This window comes from Podarcis erhardii, assembly GCF_964252035.2.
Source record: "Podarcis erhardii genome assembly, chromosome: 15".
NCBI lineage: Eukaryota > Metazoa > Chordata > Lepidosauria > Squamata > Lacertidae > Podarcis > Podarcis erhardii.
The window spans coordinates 27,598,774-27,621,774 of record NC_138505.1 but is presented as its reverse complement, the minus strand read 5'-3'; the positions used below and the strand labels follow the sequence as shown (position 1 = coordinate 27,621,774).

Here is a 23,001-nt window from a genome sequence, read left to right as displayed (position 1 = left end):
GCATTAGCAATGCTGATGAATAAATCCCAGTGGGGAAACAGCAGAATCAGGAAGAGTTGGCAGCAGAGAACCACGTCTGGATGCGGGGTGAGGAGAGAAGGAAGGAAGGAAGGAAGGAAGGAAGGAAGGAAGGAAGGAAGGAAGGAAGGAAGGAGCACAGTGCCCAGCCAAGAAGCAGGCAAGAGTTCTGTGAGGAGGGCAGGGTGACTTTCAACTTTCTGCAGTTGGGTTTAAGCTGCTTAAAAGATCTGATGACAAGGGCTCAGTCTGAACCAGGCTTGTAAGTACCAGTTGCTGGAAATTTCAGACAGGGACAGTTTCTATTGTGCTTGAATCTAACATGAGGGGGGCATAGGGGCGGTTGCCCTGGGCCCAAAAAGAGAGTGCAAAATTTCAATACCCGGTGCCACCTTGATACAGCTGTGCGCTTTTGTTGCTGTGCTCCATTGAAAACAGCTTCTCCATGCAAACCAGGAAGTGACCTCTCCAGACAATGGAATGACTTCTTTTCTTATCACTGCAGCTCGGATCTTCTGGGTGATGCAGACACCGTTGGCATGCATGCTCTGTCTGTTTCCCTCCGTCTGCATGGCCCTGGGCACCGGCAACCCATGCTACACCACTGGCTGGCTTGTCATTGGAGCATGTGGTTGGCCACCATGAGAGCAGGATACTGGACTGGATGGGCCATTGGCCTGATCCAGCAGGCTCTTCTTATGTTCTTATACAGCTGCTTGTCTATTACTACTCCTATTTTTACTGTTTTTAATTAATTGCTTCCTAGGAAGCATCTCAAAGCGCCTTCAGAATACTATAAAAGCATACTGTATATAAAAAGCTGCCTATTTCAAAGCAAACCATCTCTGTGTGTGCACATGTTAGTGGAGTCTGTAACCTGAAGCGTATGTAACCCGAGGTACCACTGTATAGTGCTCTGCTATCCTTTGGACCACATCAGCAAGGCTGAGAGAGAGGTCTTGTCATATGGGCAGCCCAGGACCTCCATACGCACTGCCTAGGATTGCGCCCCCCCAGGAAGACACTTTGGTGCTGCTAATGCAGTGACCCAGAGGCACACTCCATTGTCTCTCGAGGCAGACGGATGCCAGCAACAGTCCTTTGGCGGAGAGGCTACAACAGCGGCAAGTGCCAATGAGCAGGGCATGAGAAGGTCTCCCACATTAATTGCATCAAGAATTGGTCCATACTTAATTGCAAGGTCTTTATATTTATTAGCTCAGTTTTGGACAGACCTATTAGTGCAAAATAGCACAGGGATCACCTCGTACCTGGCATGTGCTTTGATTTCCACTACTTCAAAAGCAGGACACAATGAGCTCTCATCATCTTGAGTGAAACTCAACTTCAGATTTCATCATGGCAATAAGGAGTGCTGCCTAAGGATGTTCTGGAGCGACTTGAAAAAGAATTTTCCATTTCAACAGTCTTTGCGCCATATCTCTGCGGTTTTGACCTTTAAAGCCCTATGCGGCCTAGGACCCATGTACCTACGGGACCGCCTCTCCTGGTATGCCCTGTGGTGGACCTTAAGGGCCTCAAATGACAACATTTTGGAGGTCCCAAGTCGCAAGGTGGTTAGATTGGTCTCAACTAGGGCCAGGGCCTTTTCAGTACTGGCCCCGACTTGGTGGAACGCTCTGACACAAGAGACCAGGGCCTTATGGGACTTGACATCTTTTCGCAGGACCTGCAAGACAGAGCTTTTCCGCGTGGCCTTTGGTTTGGACTCAGTCTGGCCCTTATGTTTTCCCTCCCTTTATGGTTTTGATCTATGGGCTATTATTAAAATGAGGTTGCATTTTAAATTGTATTTTTAACCTGTATTTTAAATTGGCTCCCCCCCCCCCCCAATTATGTTTTTACTGTAATTTTACTGGTGTTAGCCACCCTGAGCCCAGCTCTGGCTGGGGAGGGCGGGGTATAAATAAATAAAATATTATTATTATTATTATTATTATTATTATTATTATTATTATTATTATATCTACCACTTGTGGGGAAACTTCCTCCCAACAGATCTCATTGAATTTCAGGCAGTGGCCTTTATCTTCTGTTTCTCTCCTTTGGGGGGACATGGGTTAATTTGTAAGTACCTCTCTCTTAAATTAAGTTGTTGTTGTTTTTTAATCTTATAATATCGTGATGCAGCAAATGACCCATCAACTTCCAAAGACAAATAAAATCCAAAAATGCAGAGGTTCTGAGTGCTGGGATGTGACTGCTTGCCAACTTAGAGCAAGACTAGACGATATGTTAGCTGTATCTCTATGTCCTGAAGCCTAAAAGGTTTATTTATTTACACAAATTGCCAGGACTTTGGGGCTGGGGATCTATATCGAGACCCTAGCATGGGTGGGGGTCTTTAATCAGGGCCTTGCCTAGGTGGTGGGCCAGGGGTCTTTCACACCAGACCCAAAATTTAAGATAAAACCTTTTTAAAAATTGAAGGGGGAGGGGGAGTCACTCCACAGCCAGAGTTGGTTTGCTGTCCCTTAAAATTGGCCAAAATATGCACCTGTATGTATAAATTAGCACAGGCAAATTTGTGGGGTTTTTTTATATATAGGATTGCTGCTGTGGTGCCGCTCCAACTTTAACCCTTTGCAGCCTGAACGATTTGGGGTCCCCCCCAATGCAAATTGCAGGCAAGAGGACCCTGATCTGGATGCTAATGGGGTCCTGCCCTTGTCTGCCTCACCCCGCCAAGCCAGGGTCCTGATTTGGATCAGATACCCCCAGTAGCCAATGACAAACCTAGACAGCATCTTAAAAAGCAGAGACATCACATTGCTGACAAAGGTCCGTAAAGTTAAAGCTATGGTTTTCCCAGTAGTGATGTATGGAAGTGAGAGCTGGACCATAAAGAAGGCTGATCGCCGAAGAATTGATGCTTTTGAATTATGGTGCTGGAGGAGACTCTTGAGAGTCCCATGGACTGCAAGAAGATCAAACCTATCCATTCTTAAGGAAATCAGCCCTGAGTGCTCACTGGAAGGACAGATCCTGAAGCTGAGGCTCCAATACTTGGTCTTCATGAGAAGAAAAGACTCCCTGGAAAAGCCCCTGATGTTGGGAAAGATGGAGGGCACAAGGAGAAGGGGACGACAGAGGACGAGATGGTTGGACAGTGTTCTCGAGGCTACCAGCATGAGTTTGACCAAACTGCGGGAGGCAGTGGAAGACAGGAGTGCCTGGCGTGCTCTGGTCCATGGGGTCACGAAGAGTCAGACACGACTAAATGACTAAACAACAACAACAACAACAACCCACGATGGCAATTTGTGCAACAAACACACACCAACCCAGAACGGGATCAATCCCCAGCTCACATCTGACTTTATCTGGGCAGATCCAACAGGACCACTTCCAGGAGTCAAAAGAGACAGCCTTATGGAAGGCGCCTAGAAGATGATCTTTGCATAAAAAGATAGTCCCAAACATGCTTATCACTAACCAGCAAACGAGCAGGCACGTGTCTCCAGAGCGCTCCCTCCAGTGTGAGTCCCTGGTCCTTGGACTCTCCCGGCTGAAAAATTGGGGGGGGGGGGGAAATAAGGATGATATGTTTCTGGATAATATGTTTTGTTTCAATTTTGAATAAAAAAGTTATATAAAAAAGAAAGGAGCCCTGCTTTGCAACCGGGGAAGGTACTTCTGGCAAGGATGAGCCCCCCACCCCCACCCCCCACCTCGCCCCTGTTTTCGGCTGCGAGTCCGTCACATCCCGGCAAATGCAGGTCATAAAATCATAGAATGGTAGAGTTGCAAGCGGCGGCAAGGGTCATCCATTCCAACTTCTTGCAATGCAGGAATCTTTTACCCAAAGTGGGGTTCGAACCATCACCCCTAGTGACCTGGGATAGCTCTACTGACTGAGCGATCCCAGGTCGTGCAAGTGAAGTTTATTCAGGACGTTTCCCGGTCAGAACCAAGCTTGTTTTTGGGAGAAGGAAAGTGAGGAGGGGAAAGGCATTGGGAAGGCGGGCGAAGTGCTTGCTTCGACGCAACGTCGTCTCACCTCCCCGCCAGCAAGGCGGACGTCGTCTCGCCTCCAAGCAAACTTTGCTCGACGGGTCAGTACACGGGGAATCGGGAGAAGCATGCTGATATTTGCGGGTTGGATTCAGGAGGAGGAATGAAACTGCGCGTTTTCCCTTAAAGGGCAACACACCCACCCACCCACCCACAACTCTCCACCTCTCCCCTTGGCTTCGACGGGAGATCCTGCTGCAAACTTGTCTGCAAGGGACCTTCCATAAACCATTTTAATAGACCAGACCCAATTCCGCAGTAGCCAGAGCGCAACAGGCAGCTTCCACTGCATTCGGAAAATCTTGGAAGTTTTCCACACTGGCTTAGCTCTGACTCTCACGCAGTCCCGCCCCCCCCCCTCTAAAAGTTTGCTGTCATAGGAGAAGGATGTCCCGGGCAGGGGGGCGGGCCTCTCCCCCTCTGCCAAACACAGCTCCCCCCCGGGGGGCGGGGGCAGCCCCTTAAAAAGGCCCAGCTCCAGCCGGCGCCTGCAGCACTAGCCAACGCAAGAGCAGCCGCGTGTGGTGAGCTACCTTTTGCCTGCTCTAGGAGCCGGAGTCGCGCCGTCTGTGAAATGGGTCTATCGCGCGGCAAGCTCTGCTGCCTGGCTCTGGTGGGCTTGGTGGCCCTGGCGGGAGCCGCGATCCTAGCCGTGCTCCTGACCCGGTCCCGGTGCGCTCCTCCGAGGTACCCTCGGGCAGCGGTGGCGGCGGACACCCAAACCTGCTCCGACATTGGCAGGTAAGAGGGTCGGGCTGGAGGGGGATGGAGGGGCGGGAAGGGGGTCTTCTGTCTCCGGGACTCTCTTTTCCAAGCCTCTGTGTCACACACACACACACACACACACACACAAACACATCCTTCCTTTTGCCTGGGCTCTTGACATTTCTGGGTCTTTGCATCACAGCTCAGTCAAGCCAGAGAAAGAGAGACAGTGGTTTCTCCTTCTGAGATGGGACTTGCCTTGGCACTTGTTGTGACTTCAAACTCTCGCCTGCTTCACCCAGAGGAGCCAAATACTTTTTGGGGTGGTCCCCCCAAAGTTGATGGCCATTGTCATTCAAATGGTGTTGGTGTGTCCCATCATGTGATCAATTATTTGAGGTGAGGCTTACCTGTGTCCCCCCCCCCCAAAAAAATATTTTATTCAAGTTGGCACCCCTGGCTCCAGCAAGGGTTTTTCCAGGAGCCCCTCACCTCCCCAGACCTCCTTGTCACCCCGGACATCGCCTTCGGGGCCACAATATTCTGTCCTGTGCTCCTACATAGAATCATAGAATTGTAGAGTCGGGAGGTTGAGTAATAAGTCATAATAAGTTACAACAAGTTATAATAAGGATTTGCTGAATTAAGAATCTGAATTGGAATACAAAAGGGGGAGGTGAGAGGAGGTCTGGGAAACAAGTTAATGGAAATGAGTAATGGAAATTATATTTGTTTTAATTGTTCTTTTTGTTTTTGTATTTTTGTATTTTTATTATTTCTTTTTTTGTGTATGTCTATTTTTTTGTATTAATTGGAAACTTTAATAAATATTATATATTAAAAAAGAATTGTAGAGTCGGAAGGGACCCTCAGGGTCATTCAGTCCAACCCCCTGCGATGCAGGAATAGCAACTAAAGCAGATGGCCATCTAACCTCTGCTTAACCATCTCCAACGGAGGAAAGAGTCCACAGCTACCCTCTGAAGAAGTTCCTCCTGCTGTTTATCATCTCTTATTGTCAGAAAGTTCTTCCTTAAGCTTAAGCCTGGATGGCTTTAGAAGAGGATTAGACACAGGGGTGCAGCCAGGATTTGTGGGTTTTTTGGACAGTGGGGCAGGACACTTACCTGCCACTGTCCTGTAGCAGATTCAGAAAGCAACGTCTCAACAACAGCTCTTTTGTATTATTTTCTTTTGACCCCAAGCACTCGGAAATATCTGCCAAAATCTTTCTACCGTTTTAGTTAAGTACTTTTATTTGTTGACTTGGTTTAGGGGAGGCCACGCCCATGATTAGACAAATCCAGCCGTTCTCTCTCTCTTTTTTAAAAAATGATTTTAACATACAAATTTTAAAACGTACCACACAGATTATTACAAATACACTTTTTTGGGACTTCCATCAGCACCTCCGATGATCTTCCGTTTTAACCTCTTTTTATGCATTACTTAATTTTATATTGTCTTTACCCTCTTAACTTATCATCCCACCTTTTACATTTTTACAATGTTTCCCACAATACTCCTCACAGAACTTCTTGCAGACCTACAAACGTCGTCTGACCATCACAAATACTTTTCATATAGTTTGTAAATTTACTCCAGTCTTCGGTAAATTTCTGTTCCCGCCGGTTTCGGATCCTTCCTGTTAATTTGTCTAATTCTGCGTAGTCCATCAGCTTCATCCTCCATTCTTCAATCGTTGGCAATTCTTCTTGCTTCCATTTCTGGGCCGATAATATCCTAGCTGCTGTTACTGCATATAAGAAAAGCTTACATTCTTTTCTATTTATATCACTTTCCACCATTCCCATTAGAAATGCTTCTGGTTTCTTTGCAAATATATATTGCAACATTTTTTTCAACTCATCATCTCCCAAAAGCATTTCACCTTTTTACATTCCCACCGCATATAATAAAATGTTCCCTCTTTTTCTTTACATTTCCAACATTTATTACTAGTTTTATACATTTTCGCTAATTTAACAGGGGTGATATACCATCTATACACCATTTTCATCACATTTTCTTTTAATGCATCACATGCAGTAAACTTTAGACCTTCTTTCCATAATTTCACCCATTCACTCAATTGTATATTATATCCAAAATCTTTAGCCCAATGAATCATAACCAAATCCAGCCGTTCTCAACCTGTGGGCCCCCAGATGTTGTTGGACTACAACTCCCATCATCCCTGAGCCCTGGCCTCACTAGTTAGGGGTAATGGGAGTTGTAGTTCAACAACATCTGGAAACCCACAGGTTGAGAATGGCTGGACAAATCCATGGAGGAGAGGGCTATTGACGGCTACTAGCCAGGATGGCAATACACTGGCTGGCTCTGTGGGTCAGAGGCAGCAATGATTCTGAATTCCAGCTGCTGGAAACTTCAGGAGGGGAGAAGGCTTTTGTGTTTGAATCCTGTTTGAGGGTTCTCGCCCCCCCACCCCTTTGGGGCCCCTGTTTGACCACCATGAGAACAGGATGGTGGGCTAGATGGACCATTGGCCTGATCCAGCGGGCTTGTCTGGTATTCTTTTATGTTCTTAAACTAAGAAGACTGTTTGGGTAAGGTAAAAGTAAAGGGCCCCCTGACCATTAGGTCCTGTCATGACTGACTCTGGGGTTGCGGCGGTCATCTCGCTTTATTGGCCAAGGGAGCCGGCGTACAGCTTACAGGTTATGTGGCCAGCATGACTAAGCCACTTCTGGCGAATCAGAGCAGCGCATGGAAATGCCGTTTACCTTCCCGCCAGAGCAGTACCTATTTATCTACTTGCACTTTGACGTGCTTTCGAACTGCTAGGTTGGCAGGAGCAGGGACCGAGCAATGGGAGCTCACCCCGTCACGGGGACTCGAACCGCTGACCTTCTGATCGGCAAGTCCTAGGCTCTGTGGTTTAACCCACAGCGCCACCCGCGTCCCACTGTTTGGTTAGGGATCTGCTAAAAAAGCACCCCTGCCCTGCAAAAATCGTGGCTAGCCCCAAACATTTTGCAGCCTGAAGAGGTGCACGCCTCCCCAATTCCATGGATAGAAACCACCAGCCCGACTGTTGTTGCTGTTGTTGCTGTTTAAATACCGTGTTTTTCGCTCCATAAGACGCACCTGACCATAAGACGAACCTAGTTTTTAGAGGAGGAAAACAAGAAAAAAAATATTCTGAACGAAACAGTGGATGTATGATTTTTGTGGTTGATGCTGTGGCCAAAGACATGCAATGTGACCTGATGGTGAATTTGGGGTGACCCAATGCAAAAATCCTGAGGATCCATGTGGATCCATGCTTTGTAACCACGTTTTTGCGCCATTGCAGCCCCACAAAACAGTGGACGGTGTGTTTTTTTTGGTGCAGGCTGTAGCCATGGACATGCTATGTGATCTGATGGTGAATTTGGGGTGACCCAATGCAAAAATCCTGAGGATCCATGTGCTTTTACCTCCCCCCTCCCAGGCAGCCTCCTTTATTGCTAGTGTCCCTTATCTCCCTCCTGATCGCTTGCCGATCAGCTGCTCAGCGGCTTCGTTTTAACAACCCCTTCCCTCTTTCTAAAAAAAGAGCACGATCTGCTTTTCGCCCCTGGGCAATTCGGCTCCAGGGACCACACATTCGCTCCATAAGACGCACAGACTTTCCTCTTACTTTTTAGGAGGAAATAAGTGCGAATTATGGGGTGAAAAATATGGTAATTTTTATTAAAGATTTTCTTCAGAAGTTCGTGCATTGTTTCCTTTTTTCAGGTTGTACACTCTTATATATATATATATATATATATATATATACACTATATATATAATATATAGTATATATATATATATACTACGTGTACCACCTTGAGCTCCTTGGAAGAAGATGTTGAAAATAAATTTACAACTAATATATATATATATATATATATATATATATATATATATATGTTGTAAATTTATTTTCAACATCTTCTTCCAAGGAGCTCAAGGTGGTACACGTAGTTCTCCCTCTCCTCATTTATTCCCCACAACAACCCTGTGAGGTAGTCTAGGCAGAGAGAAGGCAGTGACTGGTCCAAGGTCAGCCAGTGAGCTTCACATGGCTGAGTGGGAGATTTGGTCTCCCAGCTCTTAATCTAACCTAACCTAACCACTGCACCAGACTGGCTGTTGAGTTTCAGGCCTAATCCTGTTGACAGGAAGGCATCCTCTTCCGGCCCAAGGGAAGCAGGAAATGCCCATAAAAACCTGTGATAAAATAATAATGCAGTGGTACCTTGGAAGTCAAACGGAATCCGTTTCCCAAAGTCCATTCGACTTCCTAAATGTTCGGAAACCAAGGCGCGGCTTCCAATTGGCTGCAGGAAGCTCCTGCAGCCAATCGGAAGCTGCAAAATCCATGTCAGACATTCAGGTTCCAAAGAATGTTTGCAAACCATAACACTCACTTCCAGGTTTGCAGCTCGCAAGGGGTTCGGGATCCAAGGTATGACTGTAATTCTGCTTTCCCTAGTGCTTCTATTATTGGATAGCTTTAGCATACTCAGGAATCCAAAGTTTTGTGTCTCTTTTGTAGGAAATACCGTATTTTTCGTCCTATAGGGCGCACCGGCCCATAGGACACACCTCGTTTTTTTGGGGGGGAAATGAATAAAAAAAAATTATTTAACCCCCCAGCCGCGGCTGCCGCCCCAAGCCTTGTGCACACCTGCCCGAAGCACGGGGCACCCTCCAGAGGGCTCTGCGTGCTTCGGGCTGCAGGCTGCCGCCCCAAGCCTTGCGCGCCCGGCGGGACCTCCTGCCAGGTGCACAAGGCTTGCGGACACTCGCCCGAAGCACAGGGCACCCTCCGGAGGGCTCAGTGTGCTTCGGGCTGCAGGCTGCCGCCCCAAGCCTTGCGCGCCTGGCGGGACCTCCTGCCGGGTGCACAAGGCTTGCAGACACTTGCCCGAAGCACGGGGAGCCCTCCAGAGGGCTCCGCGTGCTTCGGGCGGCAAGCTGCCGCCCCAAGCCTCGCGCGCTCGGCGGGACCTCCCGCCGGGCGCGCATCGCTTGCAGACACTCGCCCGAAGCACAGGGCACCCTCCGGAGGGCTCTGCGTGCTTCGGGCGGCAGGCTGCCGCCCCAAGCCTTGCACGCTCGGCGGGACCTCCCGCCGGGCGCGCATCGCTTGCAGACACTCACTGGGGCTGCAGGCTGCTGCCCACAAGCCTTGTGAGCCCGCGGGAACTCCCGCCGGGCTCGCAAGGCTTGCGGATAGCTTCCTGAAGCCTGGAGAGCGAGAGGGGTCGGTGCGCACTGATGTCTCTCGCTCTCCAGGCTTCAGCGAAAGCCTGCATTCGCCCCATAGGACGCACACACATTTCCCCTTCATTTTTGGAGGGGAAAAAGTGCGTCCTGTGGGGCGAAAAATACGGTATATAGTTTTTGTGCATTTGCAATTTCCATTTTTTAAATAAGTTTTTATTGTTAAAATAATTCATCATTAATACACATATACAAGCATACAAACATACATTTCATACAATCCTTAAAAGTGTTCAAACATACACTCAATCCCACAAATAATTCCTTTTCCCATCACCATCCACCACCCCTCACCCCACCTTTGTGTGAGACTTCCAATCTACTCAATTGCAATTTCTTTCCACTTCTATTACTTTGTTTCACACACCTTTAACCTAATTTCATACTTCTTTTTCTATTACACATTATTATCCATCTTATTTAGTATTTCAGTATTTGAAACGGAACTTGTTTATTCTAATAGAAGTTCTGATTTTTCGATATGGTTTTGCAAGTATCTTTTAAACACCTTCCAGTCCGTATCTATTGGAAGGATCTCAAATGAGAAGATAGATAGGGACTGCAGTTTCCATTTTTAACTGTACTGCTACTTCTTCTGCTTCCTTTCTCTGTCTAATTGTACTGCTGCCCAGACACTATTCATAATATTCCTCTGCAAGTGAAATGTGTGAAATGTCAGGTTTCTCTATCTCCATACACAAACTTTTACCTACACCTACCCTAGATCAGCCTTCCAGATGTTTGGGACTACAACTCCCATCAGCCCTAGCCAGCACTCAGAGCTGATGGGAGTTGGAGTCTAAAAGATCGGGAGGGCACCAGGTTGGGGAAGACTGCACTATACAAGACACAAGACCATTCTCCACCCAGGGGCTCATATAGACCTCAGTGGGGTAGGGGAACCCTGCACACAGACACAATCTGAATTAAGCAACCCAGAAAGGAAAAGGGAAACAGAAGAGAGGGTTGTCTCTGGCAAATTGGGGCCCTTGGAGCATATGACAGTCACTCCTGGAGCCCCAAGCAAGCATGGAGGAAGGGGACTTTAAATGGGGTTCAGGGATCCTGGCCCTGCCACCAAGCCATTACCTTGAGAGCCAGTGTGGTGTAGTGGTTAAGAGCAGTAGTCTTGTAATCTGGGGAACCGCGTTCGCGTCTCCGCTCCTCCACATGCAGCTGCTGGGTGACCTTGGGCTAGTCACACTTCTCTGAAGTCTCTCAGCCCCACTCACCTCACAGAGTGTTTGTTGTGGGGGAGGAAGGGAAAGGAGAATGTTAGCCACTTTGAGACTCCTTTGGGTAGTGATAAAGGGGGATATCAAATCCAAACTCTTCTCTTCTTCTTCTTGTGGGGCGGGGGAGGCAAAATTGTGTTGTGAATGAGGATGTTTATGCAGGCTGTGTTTATACAGCTGCAAATAAAATGCTTTAAATGTAAAGTGCAATATACAAGTGCAACACTAGATGGTGACAGTGAGCTACGCCAAATCCAATGTATTTTTCAAAACTTTTTTTTTAAAAAAAAAAACATTTTCACAGCGTTTTTTTATATGCGTGTAGATTCCACCTGTGTGTCAATGGGGTGCCAAATCAGAAGCTGCTGGATGTTAGAAGCAGCAGGCAGAAAGAAGTGAGATGGGGGATTGTTGGCCCAGACATGTCTCTGGGGTCTATGAACCACCACTGCCCCCCACCTGACCTTCTCTTGCTTCCAGGGGGAGTTGACAGCCTTTCACTATACTCCAACCATTTCATCTCACAGGTATAGTTCTCTGAAGGGAAAATCCCCAGGAAGTTATTGCTCCCCCCCCCAGTGCTCAGAACAGCTCTCTTTCCCCCTCCTTCCTGGTACCCCCCCCCTTCCTCCGAGGAACCCCTTATGAGACACAGAGCATATTCCTACCTGCTTTAGCTGGGATTCCTGCACTGCATCTAGTTGTATTAGATGGCCCTTTGGGTTCCTTCCAGCCCTACAGTTCTATGATTCCCCCACCTGTGGGGTAGAGGAATGAATGGTGCTGTTATAACCCCAAGGTTGCAGGTTCGATTCCTATATGGGACAAGCTGCATATTCCTTTATTGTAAGGGGTTTGATTTTATGATCCTCAGGGTGCCTTGCAACTCTAGTTTTCTATGATCTATGACCATCGTTTGAAACTGGCACTTCTCCAGATTTTGCAGCGCAAGCAACGTGCACGAGAAAGATTAGATAAAGCTTGCGTTTTAAAAATAGATATGTTAGTTGAAAACAGCTTGCAAAAAAAGAGTTACGTACTAAGAGAAATTTTTTTACGAGGACATGTACGTCAAGAGAACTGCACACCAAAATGATGCTGAGTTTTGTGATAGGAATTTGGAGGTCTTAGATATATGTTAAATGTTCATAAGTGTACCAACCAAGTACATAGATCAGCACAGGAAGACCGACCCGGAACCATTTTTTATTCCCAAACTGTCCCAAACTGACCAAATGTTTTCTCTGCAAGGTCAAAGGAAAATGGAAACGCCTCCCCATTGTCTTTTCCTTCACAAATCCTGTCTTAAGGGTATGTCTTTGTTTGAATAGGGTTCGAGCCTGTGACCTGACTCAGGAACTAAGTATTTATCATTACTAAGTATTTAGCATTACAGAAGACTGGCCAGGCTCCCCAGGGTATCCAATCAAGTAACCTGCCAGGCAGGAGAAAAACCTGCCAATAGGGAACCTATGTAAGGACTCTATATGGGCTCTTGGATACCCCCATAAGGGAAAAGGGCCATTTTTGTTTACAATAGTTTCTTTAAAATGGTAATAAAAAAGAATGCAAACTCCCATGGAAATGTGGAGAGCTGAATTTAAGACTGGGAAAAATGAGAAAGGGCAGATTTGCTTCCCCCGTCCCTCCCTCCAATGGGTGGGTTAAATCCTGGAGTCTCCTTCACAAACCTCCAAGGAAGGTGATCCAACTCTGGATTGAAAAGCCAACATTCCATTGGCCAATTGATCACCCGATGAGAAGACATTTCCCTCTCAGTTATCTAATAAAGGCATTTTCCATCCCAGCCAGCCAGCAAATCCCTCTGCCTTATCTCCTCCTTCAAAGCCATAGAGGCCTTTATCTCCCTCCTTTCTCAAATATTTGCAGATCTTGGCATTCCCCTCTAATCTTAGGACCTTCCATCCTCTTGGCTTTTCTTGCTGTCCTCCCAGTTCTCCTCAGTTTGTCCAAACACCGTTATGGTTTTCTTCACACAGCCGAGGGTCAAAGTATACGTCTGTGGAAGCACAGGGCATGTGTGGTTAAGAGCACGTGATTCTTATGTATGCAGCACATATAGATAAGGTATGGAACTTGCTCCATACCTATCTATGAAGGTCTCCAACTTGTATGGCTTGAAAAGAGAATTAGACAAATGCTTGGAGGAGAGGGCTATCCATCGCTGCTAGTCAGAATGGCTGTGCTCTGGTTCTGTGGTTGGAGGCAGCAGTGCTTCTGAAAACCACTGGGGATGGGATGGTTCTAGGATCCTACTTGTAGGTTATATTGTTGTGACTTGATGCAAGGGGATCAAACCTCTCCATTCTGAAGGAAATCAGCCCTGAGTGCTCACAGGAAGGACAGATCCTGAAGCTGAGGCTCCAATACTTTGGCCACCTCATGAGAAAAGAAGACTCCTTGGAAAAGATCCTGGTGTTGGGAAAGACTGAGGGCACAAGGAGAAGGGGACGACAGAGGACGAGATGGTTGGACAGTGTTCTCGAAGTTTGACCAAACTGCGGGAGGCAGTGGAAGACAGGAGTGCCTGGCGTGCTCTGGTCCAGGGGGTCATGAAGAGTCGGACACGACTAAACGACTAAACAACAACAACTCTGTTGTAAAGATGCGACACCAGATGGCGATGTAGAGCACAAAAATTGTCTATGCGATTTTACATAGGGTCCCCCCTCCTTTGTTATAATAATCCCCTATTTATCTACTTGCACTGGTGTGCTTTCGAACTGCTAGGTCGGCATGAGCCGGGACAGAGCAACGGGAGCTCACCCATTGCAGGGATTCGAATCACTGACCTTCCAATCAGCAAGCCCAAGAGGCTCAGTGGTTTAGACCACAACGCCACCTGCTCCTTATAATAGGATGCAAACACAAAGTGAAATGAACAGATAATGGCAAAGGGAACCTTCTCTTTAAAAAGTGGCTTTGAAATAACAAATGGAGGAAAGGCGTTTTGCAGAGATAAAAACTGCAAACAAAAACTGGAAGCTGTTTGATGGGAAGACCCTCCCTGATCCCTCCTAGTGATTAAGAAAACCACATGTAGTCCTTGAGACAGTTTTGCTGCTGCTGCTGTTGTTGAATTTATACCCCACCTTCCTGCTAAAGTACAAAAGTAGCACCGTTTTAAAAGAACACAAAAAATTAGCCCCAAAAGGGGAAAAAATAAACATTAAAAACCAAAAGCACTTTAGAAACAAGCAAGCTGCAGTTTTAAAAGCAGATGACACAATAGACCCTGGGATTTCTTTTGTAAAAGCTTCCTTAAAAACAACAACAACACAGTAGTGCCATTTGGGAATTATAGGGGTAGAACTACCTAAACAGTACAGAAATTTATTCATGTATGTGACTACAGTGGCAAGAATGTTATTTGCCCCAGAATGGAAAGAAGAAGAAGTCCTGACGAAAGAAGAATGGAGACAAAAACTTATGGACTATGCAGAAATGGCGAAACTTGCTGGAAAAATAAGAAATCAAGATAACAAACTTTTAATAAAAGAACGGAAATGGTTTATTGAATATTTACAAATAAGCTGTAAAAAGATAAGAACATTGGCAGGATAACCTGCAGTTTCATAAGTGTATATACCGTATTTTTCGCTCTATAAGATGCACCAGACCACAAGACGCAACTAGTTTTTGGTGGAGGAAAACAAGAAAAAAAATATTCTGAATCTCAGAAGCCGGAACAGCAAGAGGGATTGTTGCGCAGTGAAAGCAGCAATCCCTCTTGCTGTTCTGGCTTCTGGGATAGCTGCACAGCCTGCATTCGCTCCATAAGATGTACACGTTTCCCCTTACTTTTTAGGAGGGAAAAAGTGAGTCTTATAGAGCAAAAAATATGGTAATTAAAGTACAGTGGTACCTCTACTTATGAGCACCTCTGGTTACATATCCTTCGAGATACGCATGCTGCAAACCCGGAAGTATTTTTCCGGGTTTCGCCCCGTGCACTTGTGCAGAAGCGCTCTACTGCGCAGCAAGTATGCGCAGAAGAGGCCCGCCCACAACCGGAGATACCAATGTAGATGAATAAAAGAGTAAGTTAAGTTAATTTAGAATATGCAGAAAATGATAAAATTAAATTTAAGGAACCACAGAAAGAGGAGGAAGGAGGTCGAGTTTTGAAATGTTGAAATGAATGTAAAACTATTGAAATGTATATAACTGAAAATCAAAAATCAAAAATTAAAAAACAGCAACACTGTTAGGCCTGTATTAAGAACCACAGTGGCCAGTTCTGAAACCTTAAAAGCAGACAGCCCACCTGGAGATTTCAGTCTAGCTGAACCAGTAGGCAATTGACCTCCCCATCCTAAGCATTTGTCTTCATCACAAGCAAATGAAAGGCACCACGTCCAAGGCATCTATAGAGGAGAGGCATTTAGCAGTTGGCAGTATCTGTTTCCAAAGAACATCCATCTTGGAGTTGTACTGGACAGCTCAGTGAAGGGAGAAGGGGGAATTCCACACTAGGAAAGGGACTGAAACTAAAACTGCCAGTACCATAAAGCCCTAATTCAAAACTATGGTGCAGCTGGAATAGTGCTTGTAGTTCTGGTGAAATCGCTTCACAAAATAGATGGAAGAGCTGGAAAAGGTTCAGAAAAGGGCAAGGAAACTCCCACGTGAAGAAAAGTTGCGACATTTGGGACTTTTCAGTTTGGAGGAAAGGTGACATGTCAGAGGTGACATGTCAAAGGTGTGCAAAAAAAAATCATTATTTCTTTATAGTTGACCCTTCCTCCCAAAGGAGCCTGTTTTTTCCATGGTGTGGGAAACAGATCCCTTTCACATATTAACACTAGTGTGTGTGTGTGGGGGGGGACACATTCAGACCATATTCCCAATTTTTAAAACAAGGTTTTTGGACTTTTTCAGGGGAGTCATTTGTGGGTGTGGGAGGTGACTAATTTGTTCTTGGTCTGTTTTAATTGTTTCCAGTGTGTGTTCAGGGTTATTTGGGGGGGGGGGCATTCTAATCATCTTCAGTTTTTCTTCTGTGAAATGGGTATTTTGTGGCACCCATGACTGTTTCTTAGATTTCCAAATGTACTCTGGGGCCTCAAAATAGTTGGTGGAGCCCTTGTTCCTTCCTGGTTTTTACAGTGACAATGTGCTGCACCCCCCCAATCTCTTCTTTGCTTTTTTAATGAGAACCATTCCCACCCCCATTCTTTAGAAGTGGCCACCAAGACCATATAACACCGGTCCTGAAAGACCTACACTGGCTCCCAGTGCGTTTCCGAGCACAATTCAAAGTATTGGTGCTGACCTTTAAAGCCCTAAACGGCCTCAGCCCAGTATACCTGAAGGAGCGTCTCCACCCCCATCATTTTGCCTGGACACTGAGGTCTAGCTCCAAGGATCTTCTGACAGTTACCTCACTGTGAGAAGTGAGGTTACAGGGAACCAGGCAGAGGGTATAAATTGCCTTCATTCCATTAAAGAAATCATTCCATATCTCCATATGTTCTAAGTTTTTTAACATAAAGTCCCATGATACATTATCAAATGCCTTTTCAGCATCCACAAACATAAAAATTGCTTGTTTCTCATTCCTGGCTGTCAGATATTCCAAAATATTGATTATATTCCTAACATTGTCTTTCATCTGCCTGCCTGGAAGGAACCTGCTTGATCTTCATGAATGATTTTTTGTAGTACTTTTTTCATTCTTTTCGCCATTATTCCTGCAAAAATTTTATAGTCTGTATTCAACAATGAAATTGGCCTATAATTCTTTACTTGTGTTAAATCCGCATCTTGCTTTGGGATAAAGGTTATAAAAGCTTCTTTCCAAGTCTCTGGAATATCTCTTTCTTTCAAAATGTTATTCATTACTTCTTTCAATGGTACCGTCAGGGTGTGTCTCAGCTCTTTATAATAACTTGCGGTAAATCCATCTGGTCCCGGGGCCTTCCCTTTTTTCAGCTCTTTTATAATCTCTTTTATCTCCTCGTTGTCAGTTGGGGTGTTCAGTCTGTCTTTCTTTTCTGTCAGGATCTTTTGCACCTCTTTTTCTTTTAAAAATCTCTCTATTTTCCTCATATTGTTCTTTTCTTTGCTTCTATACAGTTGTCTATAAAAATCCAGGAATCCTTTTCTAATACCATTCGGATTATTTATCTCTTCTCCTTCCACCATGATTTTGTTGATTGTGCTTTGTTCTTTTCTTTTCTTAATTTGCCAAGCAAGCCATTTACCAGATTTATTAGCGAATTCAAAATTTCTTTGTATTAACTTTTTAATATTCCACTCCACTTCTTTATTTATTATCATAGCAAATTGTGTTTGCAAAACCTTAATACTTTGTTTAATTTTTGAATTATTTGGTTTTTTAATTAATTTTTGCTCATTGTGACCATTATCTGTTTTAAAATTTCTTTCTTTTCTTTCTCTTCTTTTTGATTGAATTCTGTTGTATAAAAAACCCTCTCATCACTGCCTTCTTGCGTCCCAAACTGTGCTCATCTTCGTACCTTTGTTACAATTGTCCTCAAAATATTCCGTCAGCTTCTTTTTCGCATCTTGTACAATTTTTTGGTCGTCAAAGAGATAATCATTCATTCTCCATCTAAATGTTCTTTCTTCAAAACCTTTCATCTCCAATTTAATCGGACTGTGGTCTGAAATTACTCTTGGTTGAATTTCAATTTGAAGGATTCTTGGAGTTAATTCGTTAGAAATCCAAATTTGATTGATTCTCGACATTGACTAATTTGGTTCTGAATAAAATGTAAACTGTTTCTCAAGTGGATGTCTCAATCCCCAAATATCAATCAGATTACAATTTTTTGACATTTCAAAAAAGGTTTTGGGTAGTTTACCTTCTTTAGTCCCTTTATCTCTTAGTCTGTCCATTTCTATTGAAACTACACCATTCATATCTCCCATCACAATTATCTTTTGGTCCATATATTCTAAAAACCTTTCTTCCAATTTTTTATAGAAATCAGTCTTATTTCCGTTAGGTGCATAGATCCCGACAATTATTAATTTTTCGCCTTGCCAGATAATCTGAACAGCGATAATTCTCCCTTCTTCATCTTTGAAAATTTGCTGGGCTTCAATTTTACTTTTTATATACAAAACAAAAACTCTTTTCTTCTCTTTATCAGAAGATATAAATTCGTTTCCAAGTCTTTTATTAATCAAGATTTTTCTATGTCTTCTTGCCACATGTGTTTCTTGTAGACAGATAATATCCAAATTTTTCTTTTTCAAATATTGTTCCACTTTATTCCGTTTTCTCCTTTCGTTCATCCCATTAATATTCCAATTCCATAATTTTAGCGCCATAATGCTTCCTAATTAAAAAATTTATTTAATTTATTTTTCTATAATCCGTCTACTTCTTCTTCCCGTTCCTCGTCTGTCTTTTCTCCATTCTTCTCCTCCCTTTCGTCTGAATCCGTCCCGCCTGTGGCACCAATTCCTCCTACTGCACCTTTCACTTCTTCTTCTGTTGTTAATTCCTTGTATTTTCTCTGAAATATACCTATCTCCTCTGGTCTGGTCAGCCTGTGCCTCTTACTTTTGTAAACAAAGGAAATCCCTTCAGGATATTCCCATCTGAATTCAATGTTATTCTTCTTGAGGATTTGTACCAGGGGCTTATATGGGTCTCTTTGCTTCAACAATCTGATTGGGATGTCTTTAAAAATAATTATGTAACTTCCATCAATGCATAATCTTTTTTCTCTGTTTTTCTGAAGTATCAAATTTCTCATTTCTCTGTCCTTAAAAGTTATAAGACAATCTCCTGGAAATTTCCTTGATTTGATCGTTTTCACTCTCATACTGAAAGCATTCTGCACTGTATTTGCCACCTCCTCAGTTTGTAGTTCCAACCATTGTGCTAGTTCTGTTATTAATTTTTGTCTGATATTCTCACCTTGAATCTCTGTTATGGCTCTCAGCCTTAAATTCACTTCCTGCTGTTTTAGTTCATTCATGGCAATCGCATCCCACATTTCTTCCTGTACCTTATTCATCTTCTCATCTTCCCGCTTCAGTTCCTTCATTTCCAGTCTTGTCCTCTTCATTCCTTCCTCCAATGAATGTGTTCTTCTAGACACCTCTTTAATTTGGCCCTTCAATTCATTAACTGTCTCATCGATTTTTTTATCCATTTTCCCAATCCTCGTATCCACTTGTTCTAATTTTGCTTCCAAATTCTTTTCACTTTGTCTAATATCTGCAAACATTTTTAATATCTCTGCTTTAAAATCTGGTTCTTGTTTTGACCCCTTTCTCTCTGTAGGGGTTCGCACATCACTTCCCTTCTTTGCTTGGTGAGACATTTTCCCCAAAAATCTTTAAACGTACTTCTTAAGTTAGAGAAACAAAGGCTCACCCCTTTTTACTAAGAGCTTCAGAAAAACATAAGTCAGATAAATATAAACCAAACTCAGAAAAGCATAAACCAAAGTACAAATATAGTTCAATATTGGAAGATTTTCTTTATCTTCGGCCCAATCTTCGGCCCAAACAGAGCCTTGGTATATAACACTCTAATGGAGACTCCCATATGTATTCAATCTTCTTGCCACCAATTAGGCTAATCCTTAATTAAACCCCTGTAAAGATATTGTAATCCAGAATTCAGTTATAAACCTTCCAAAATAAATTCCAAGTTGAAGCAACTGTTTCAAATCTTCTTGCCACCAATTAGGCTACTCCTTATAAGGCCTTTTGTAATACTTATAATCCCACCAAGAAGATGAAAGTAAAATAAATAAATAATTTTTCCTCCGAATTAAGACCCTTTCTTTATCTTCTTGCCACCAATTAGGCTAAATCCTCGGGAAGGCCTCCACAAACCAAACAACCCTTTAAATAATCCAAATATAACCTTTTTTTTAATTATTTAAAAAATAATAATAATATTTTGCAAAAAGGAAAAAATGTCCAAATCCCAAAAAAATTCAAGAAATTTTTTCCTGGTAATGTTGTAATATCCAGATAAAACCAAAAATTCCGTTGTCCTCTTCCCCTAAAATTGGCAACCTCCAGATTACTCAAAGTAGAAAGGAGCAGCTCTCATATCTTCAATCATTCCTTATAAGGGACCAGCCACAGGCTCGGAACACAAAAACAAAAAAAAGACAAAAACAAAGAAACAACGAACAAAGAGGAGCAGACAGAAAAACAAGTAGTAATTTCTCTCCCATCCATCAGGGGTCCACAATTTAAACGTAAAAAGAGTTCAAAATTTAGTTTATAATTTCCCAGCTTTTTTAATCCAAAATATCAAATGGTAATAGTGGCCAAAAAATATAAGATCACTTTAAATCAAAAGTCCCGGAAAAAAAGACAAAAAAAGAAATCAGTAATCCCAGTGTAATATTAACTCAGTCACCCAAAAAAAAAGAACAATGGAGTCGGAAGCTTCTCTTCCGCTACGCAGAACTTTTTTTGGAAAGTGAAACCAAAATGCCTTAATCCTTCTCTTACAACTCACAAGTTCAAAGAGAACTTAAAATTGCCAAATATTAGTCCCCTTGCCCCCCCTTTAAACCTTTTCCCTCTTTGGCTTACTTTGTATCTTCTTAGAAACTTAGATAGAAAGTTTAAAGGGAGAGAGAAACTTTGTCCGCTAGCGACACTCACTCTGTATCCAGCTTTGCTTGTATCGCTGCGTCTGAGCTGATTCCAGATGACAGCTGAGCTCTTTTGACTTCCTTTCCCCCCTGAATCCTTCCTTTAATACAAATCAACTTCTTTTATGCCCTTTTTGGCTTGGATTTCTTGCTTTTGAGAATCCAGCGCTCACCCTGCAAGCTCGGGGCTTCATTTTCCAGAGATAGCTATGGCTTCCCCTCCGCCCGCTTCTCCCCCCGCCGTACTCTTCGCTCCCTAACGGGAGTTACCTGACGGCCAGGAGGTCCGCGTTTTCGGCTCTGCGGGGACCAGTGTACCTGGACACCCTCCAGATACTTTTCAGGGGACCACGGCGCCCTGTGGAACCCCTATTTTTCTCCGGAAAACATGGGATTCTCCGCAAGAAGAAATCCCCGCTTGCGGCGAGATCGCGCTAGACCGGAAGTCCCTATTATTATTATTATTATTATTATTATTATTATTATTATTATGTGACTTTTGAATGCCCCCTCCTCTTCCTTCTGAACAGGGATATCTTGCAGCAGGGAGGCTCAGCTGTTGACGCTACCATCGCTGCCTTGATCTGTACCGCTGTCCTGAACCCGCAAAGCATGGGCCTCGGCGGAGGTGTAATCTTCACCATCTATAACGCATCCACAGGTAGGCACAGCCAGTGCACATTACCGCACCAAGTCTATTTCTCCATGGAGGATTAATTGGTGGAGGCATCTGAGGGTGTGGCAAAAGCGGCCCCTTTGGATCTTCGATTTCCAAACCCGCGCCAAACAGGGTTGTTGTTATTGTTGTTTAGTCGTTTAGTTGTGTCAGACTCTTCATGACCCCCTGGACCAGAGCACACCAGGCACTCCTGTTGTCCACTGCCTCCCACAGTTTGGTTAGACTTATGCTGGTAGCTTCGAGAACACTGTCCAGCCATCTCATCCTCTGTCATCCCCTTCTCCTTGTGCCCTCCATCTTTCCCAACATCAGGGTCTTTTCCAGGGAGTCTTCTCTTCTCGTGAGGTGGCCAAAGCATTGGAGCCTCAGCTTCAGGATCTGTCCTTCCAGTGAGCTCTCGGGGCTGATTTCCTTAAGAATGGATAGGTTTGATCTTCTTGCAGTCCATGGGACTCTCAAGAGTCTCCTCCAGCACCATAATTCAAAAGCATCCATTCTTCGGCGATCAGCCTTCTCCAACTCTCACTTCCATACATCACTACTGGGAAAACCATAGCTTTTACTATACGGACCTTTGTTGGCAAGGTGATGTCTCTGCTTTTTAAGATGCTGACTAGGTTTGTCATTGCTTTTCTCCCAAGAAGCAGGCGTCTTTTAATTTCGTGGCTGCTGTCACCATCTGCAGTGATCATGGAGCCCAAGAAAGTAAAATCTCTCACTGCCTCCATTTCTTCCCCTTCTATTTGCCAGGAGGTGATGGGACCAGTGGCCATGATCTTCGTTTTTTTGATGTTGAGCTTCAGACCATATTTTGCACTCTCCTCTTTCACCCTCATTAAAAGGTTCATTAATTCCTCCTCACTTTCTGCCATCAAGGCTGTGTCATCTGCGTATCTGAAGAAGTGTGCATGCACACGAAAGCTCATACCAAGAACTAACTTAGCTGGTCTTTAAGGTGCTACTGGAAGGAATGTTTTTATTTTGTTTTGACTATGGCAGACCAACACGGCTACCTACCTGCATATCTGAGGTTGTTGATATTTCTTTTGGCAATCTTAATTCTGTCTTGGGAGTCATCCAGCACAGCCAAACAGGGTACCCTCCCCCTATCCCGATTTTCAAATCAGTAAGAAGCTTTGTGACAATCTACATTTGCTTTATTCGCTGGAGAGATCATGGCGCAAGTCTGTGCAGCACAGGGGAAGGTGGCACCGTTGCTGGTGATCATCACAATCTTCCCCTGACACACGCATATGGCAGTGCTGAAACTGCAGATAATTGCCCTTTCTCCAAATCTCTGAGCAAAACCTGCTCTGAAACCCAACAAAACTCTCAGCTGTTGTGGGGCGGGGCAGCTAGGATGTCCCGTGAAGCATGGGTCCTATGAGGAATGGCCCCAATGGGAGCCCCAATGAAGGACAAG

At 44.3% G+C, this 23,001-nt stretch overlaps 1 protein-coding gene across 2 annotated transcripts in view; it reads left to right on the top strand.

Moving 5' to 3' along the window:
* Positions 1–4,538: 4,538 nt before the first annotated feature.
* The window catches only part of GGT5 (gamma-glutamyltransferase 5), a 35,138-nt gene continuing 16,675 nt past the window's right edge, over positions 4,539–23,001 (top strand). Inside the window, exons 1-2 of one of the 2 annotated variants that reach the window (XM_081842797.1) lie at positions 4,539–4,794; positions 21,430–21,560. In XM_081842797.1, the coding sequence (XP_081698923.1) occupies positions 4,628–4,794; positions 21,430–21,560 (298 nt within the window). In that variant the 5' untranslated portion in view covers positions 4,539–4,627. The remainder of the gene's footprint in view (positions 4,795–21,429; positions 21,561–23,001) is intronic. The other variant, XM_081842796.1, reaches the window with a different exon arrangement.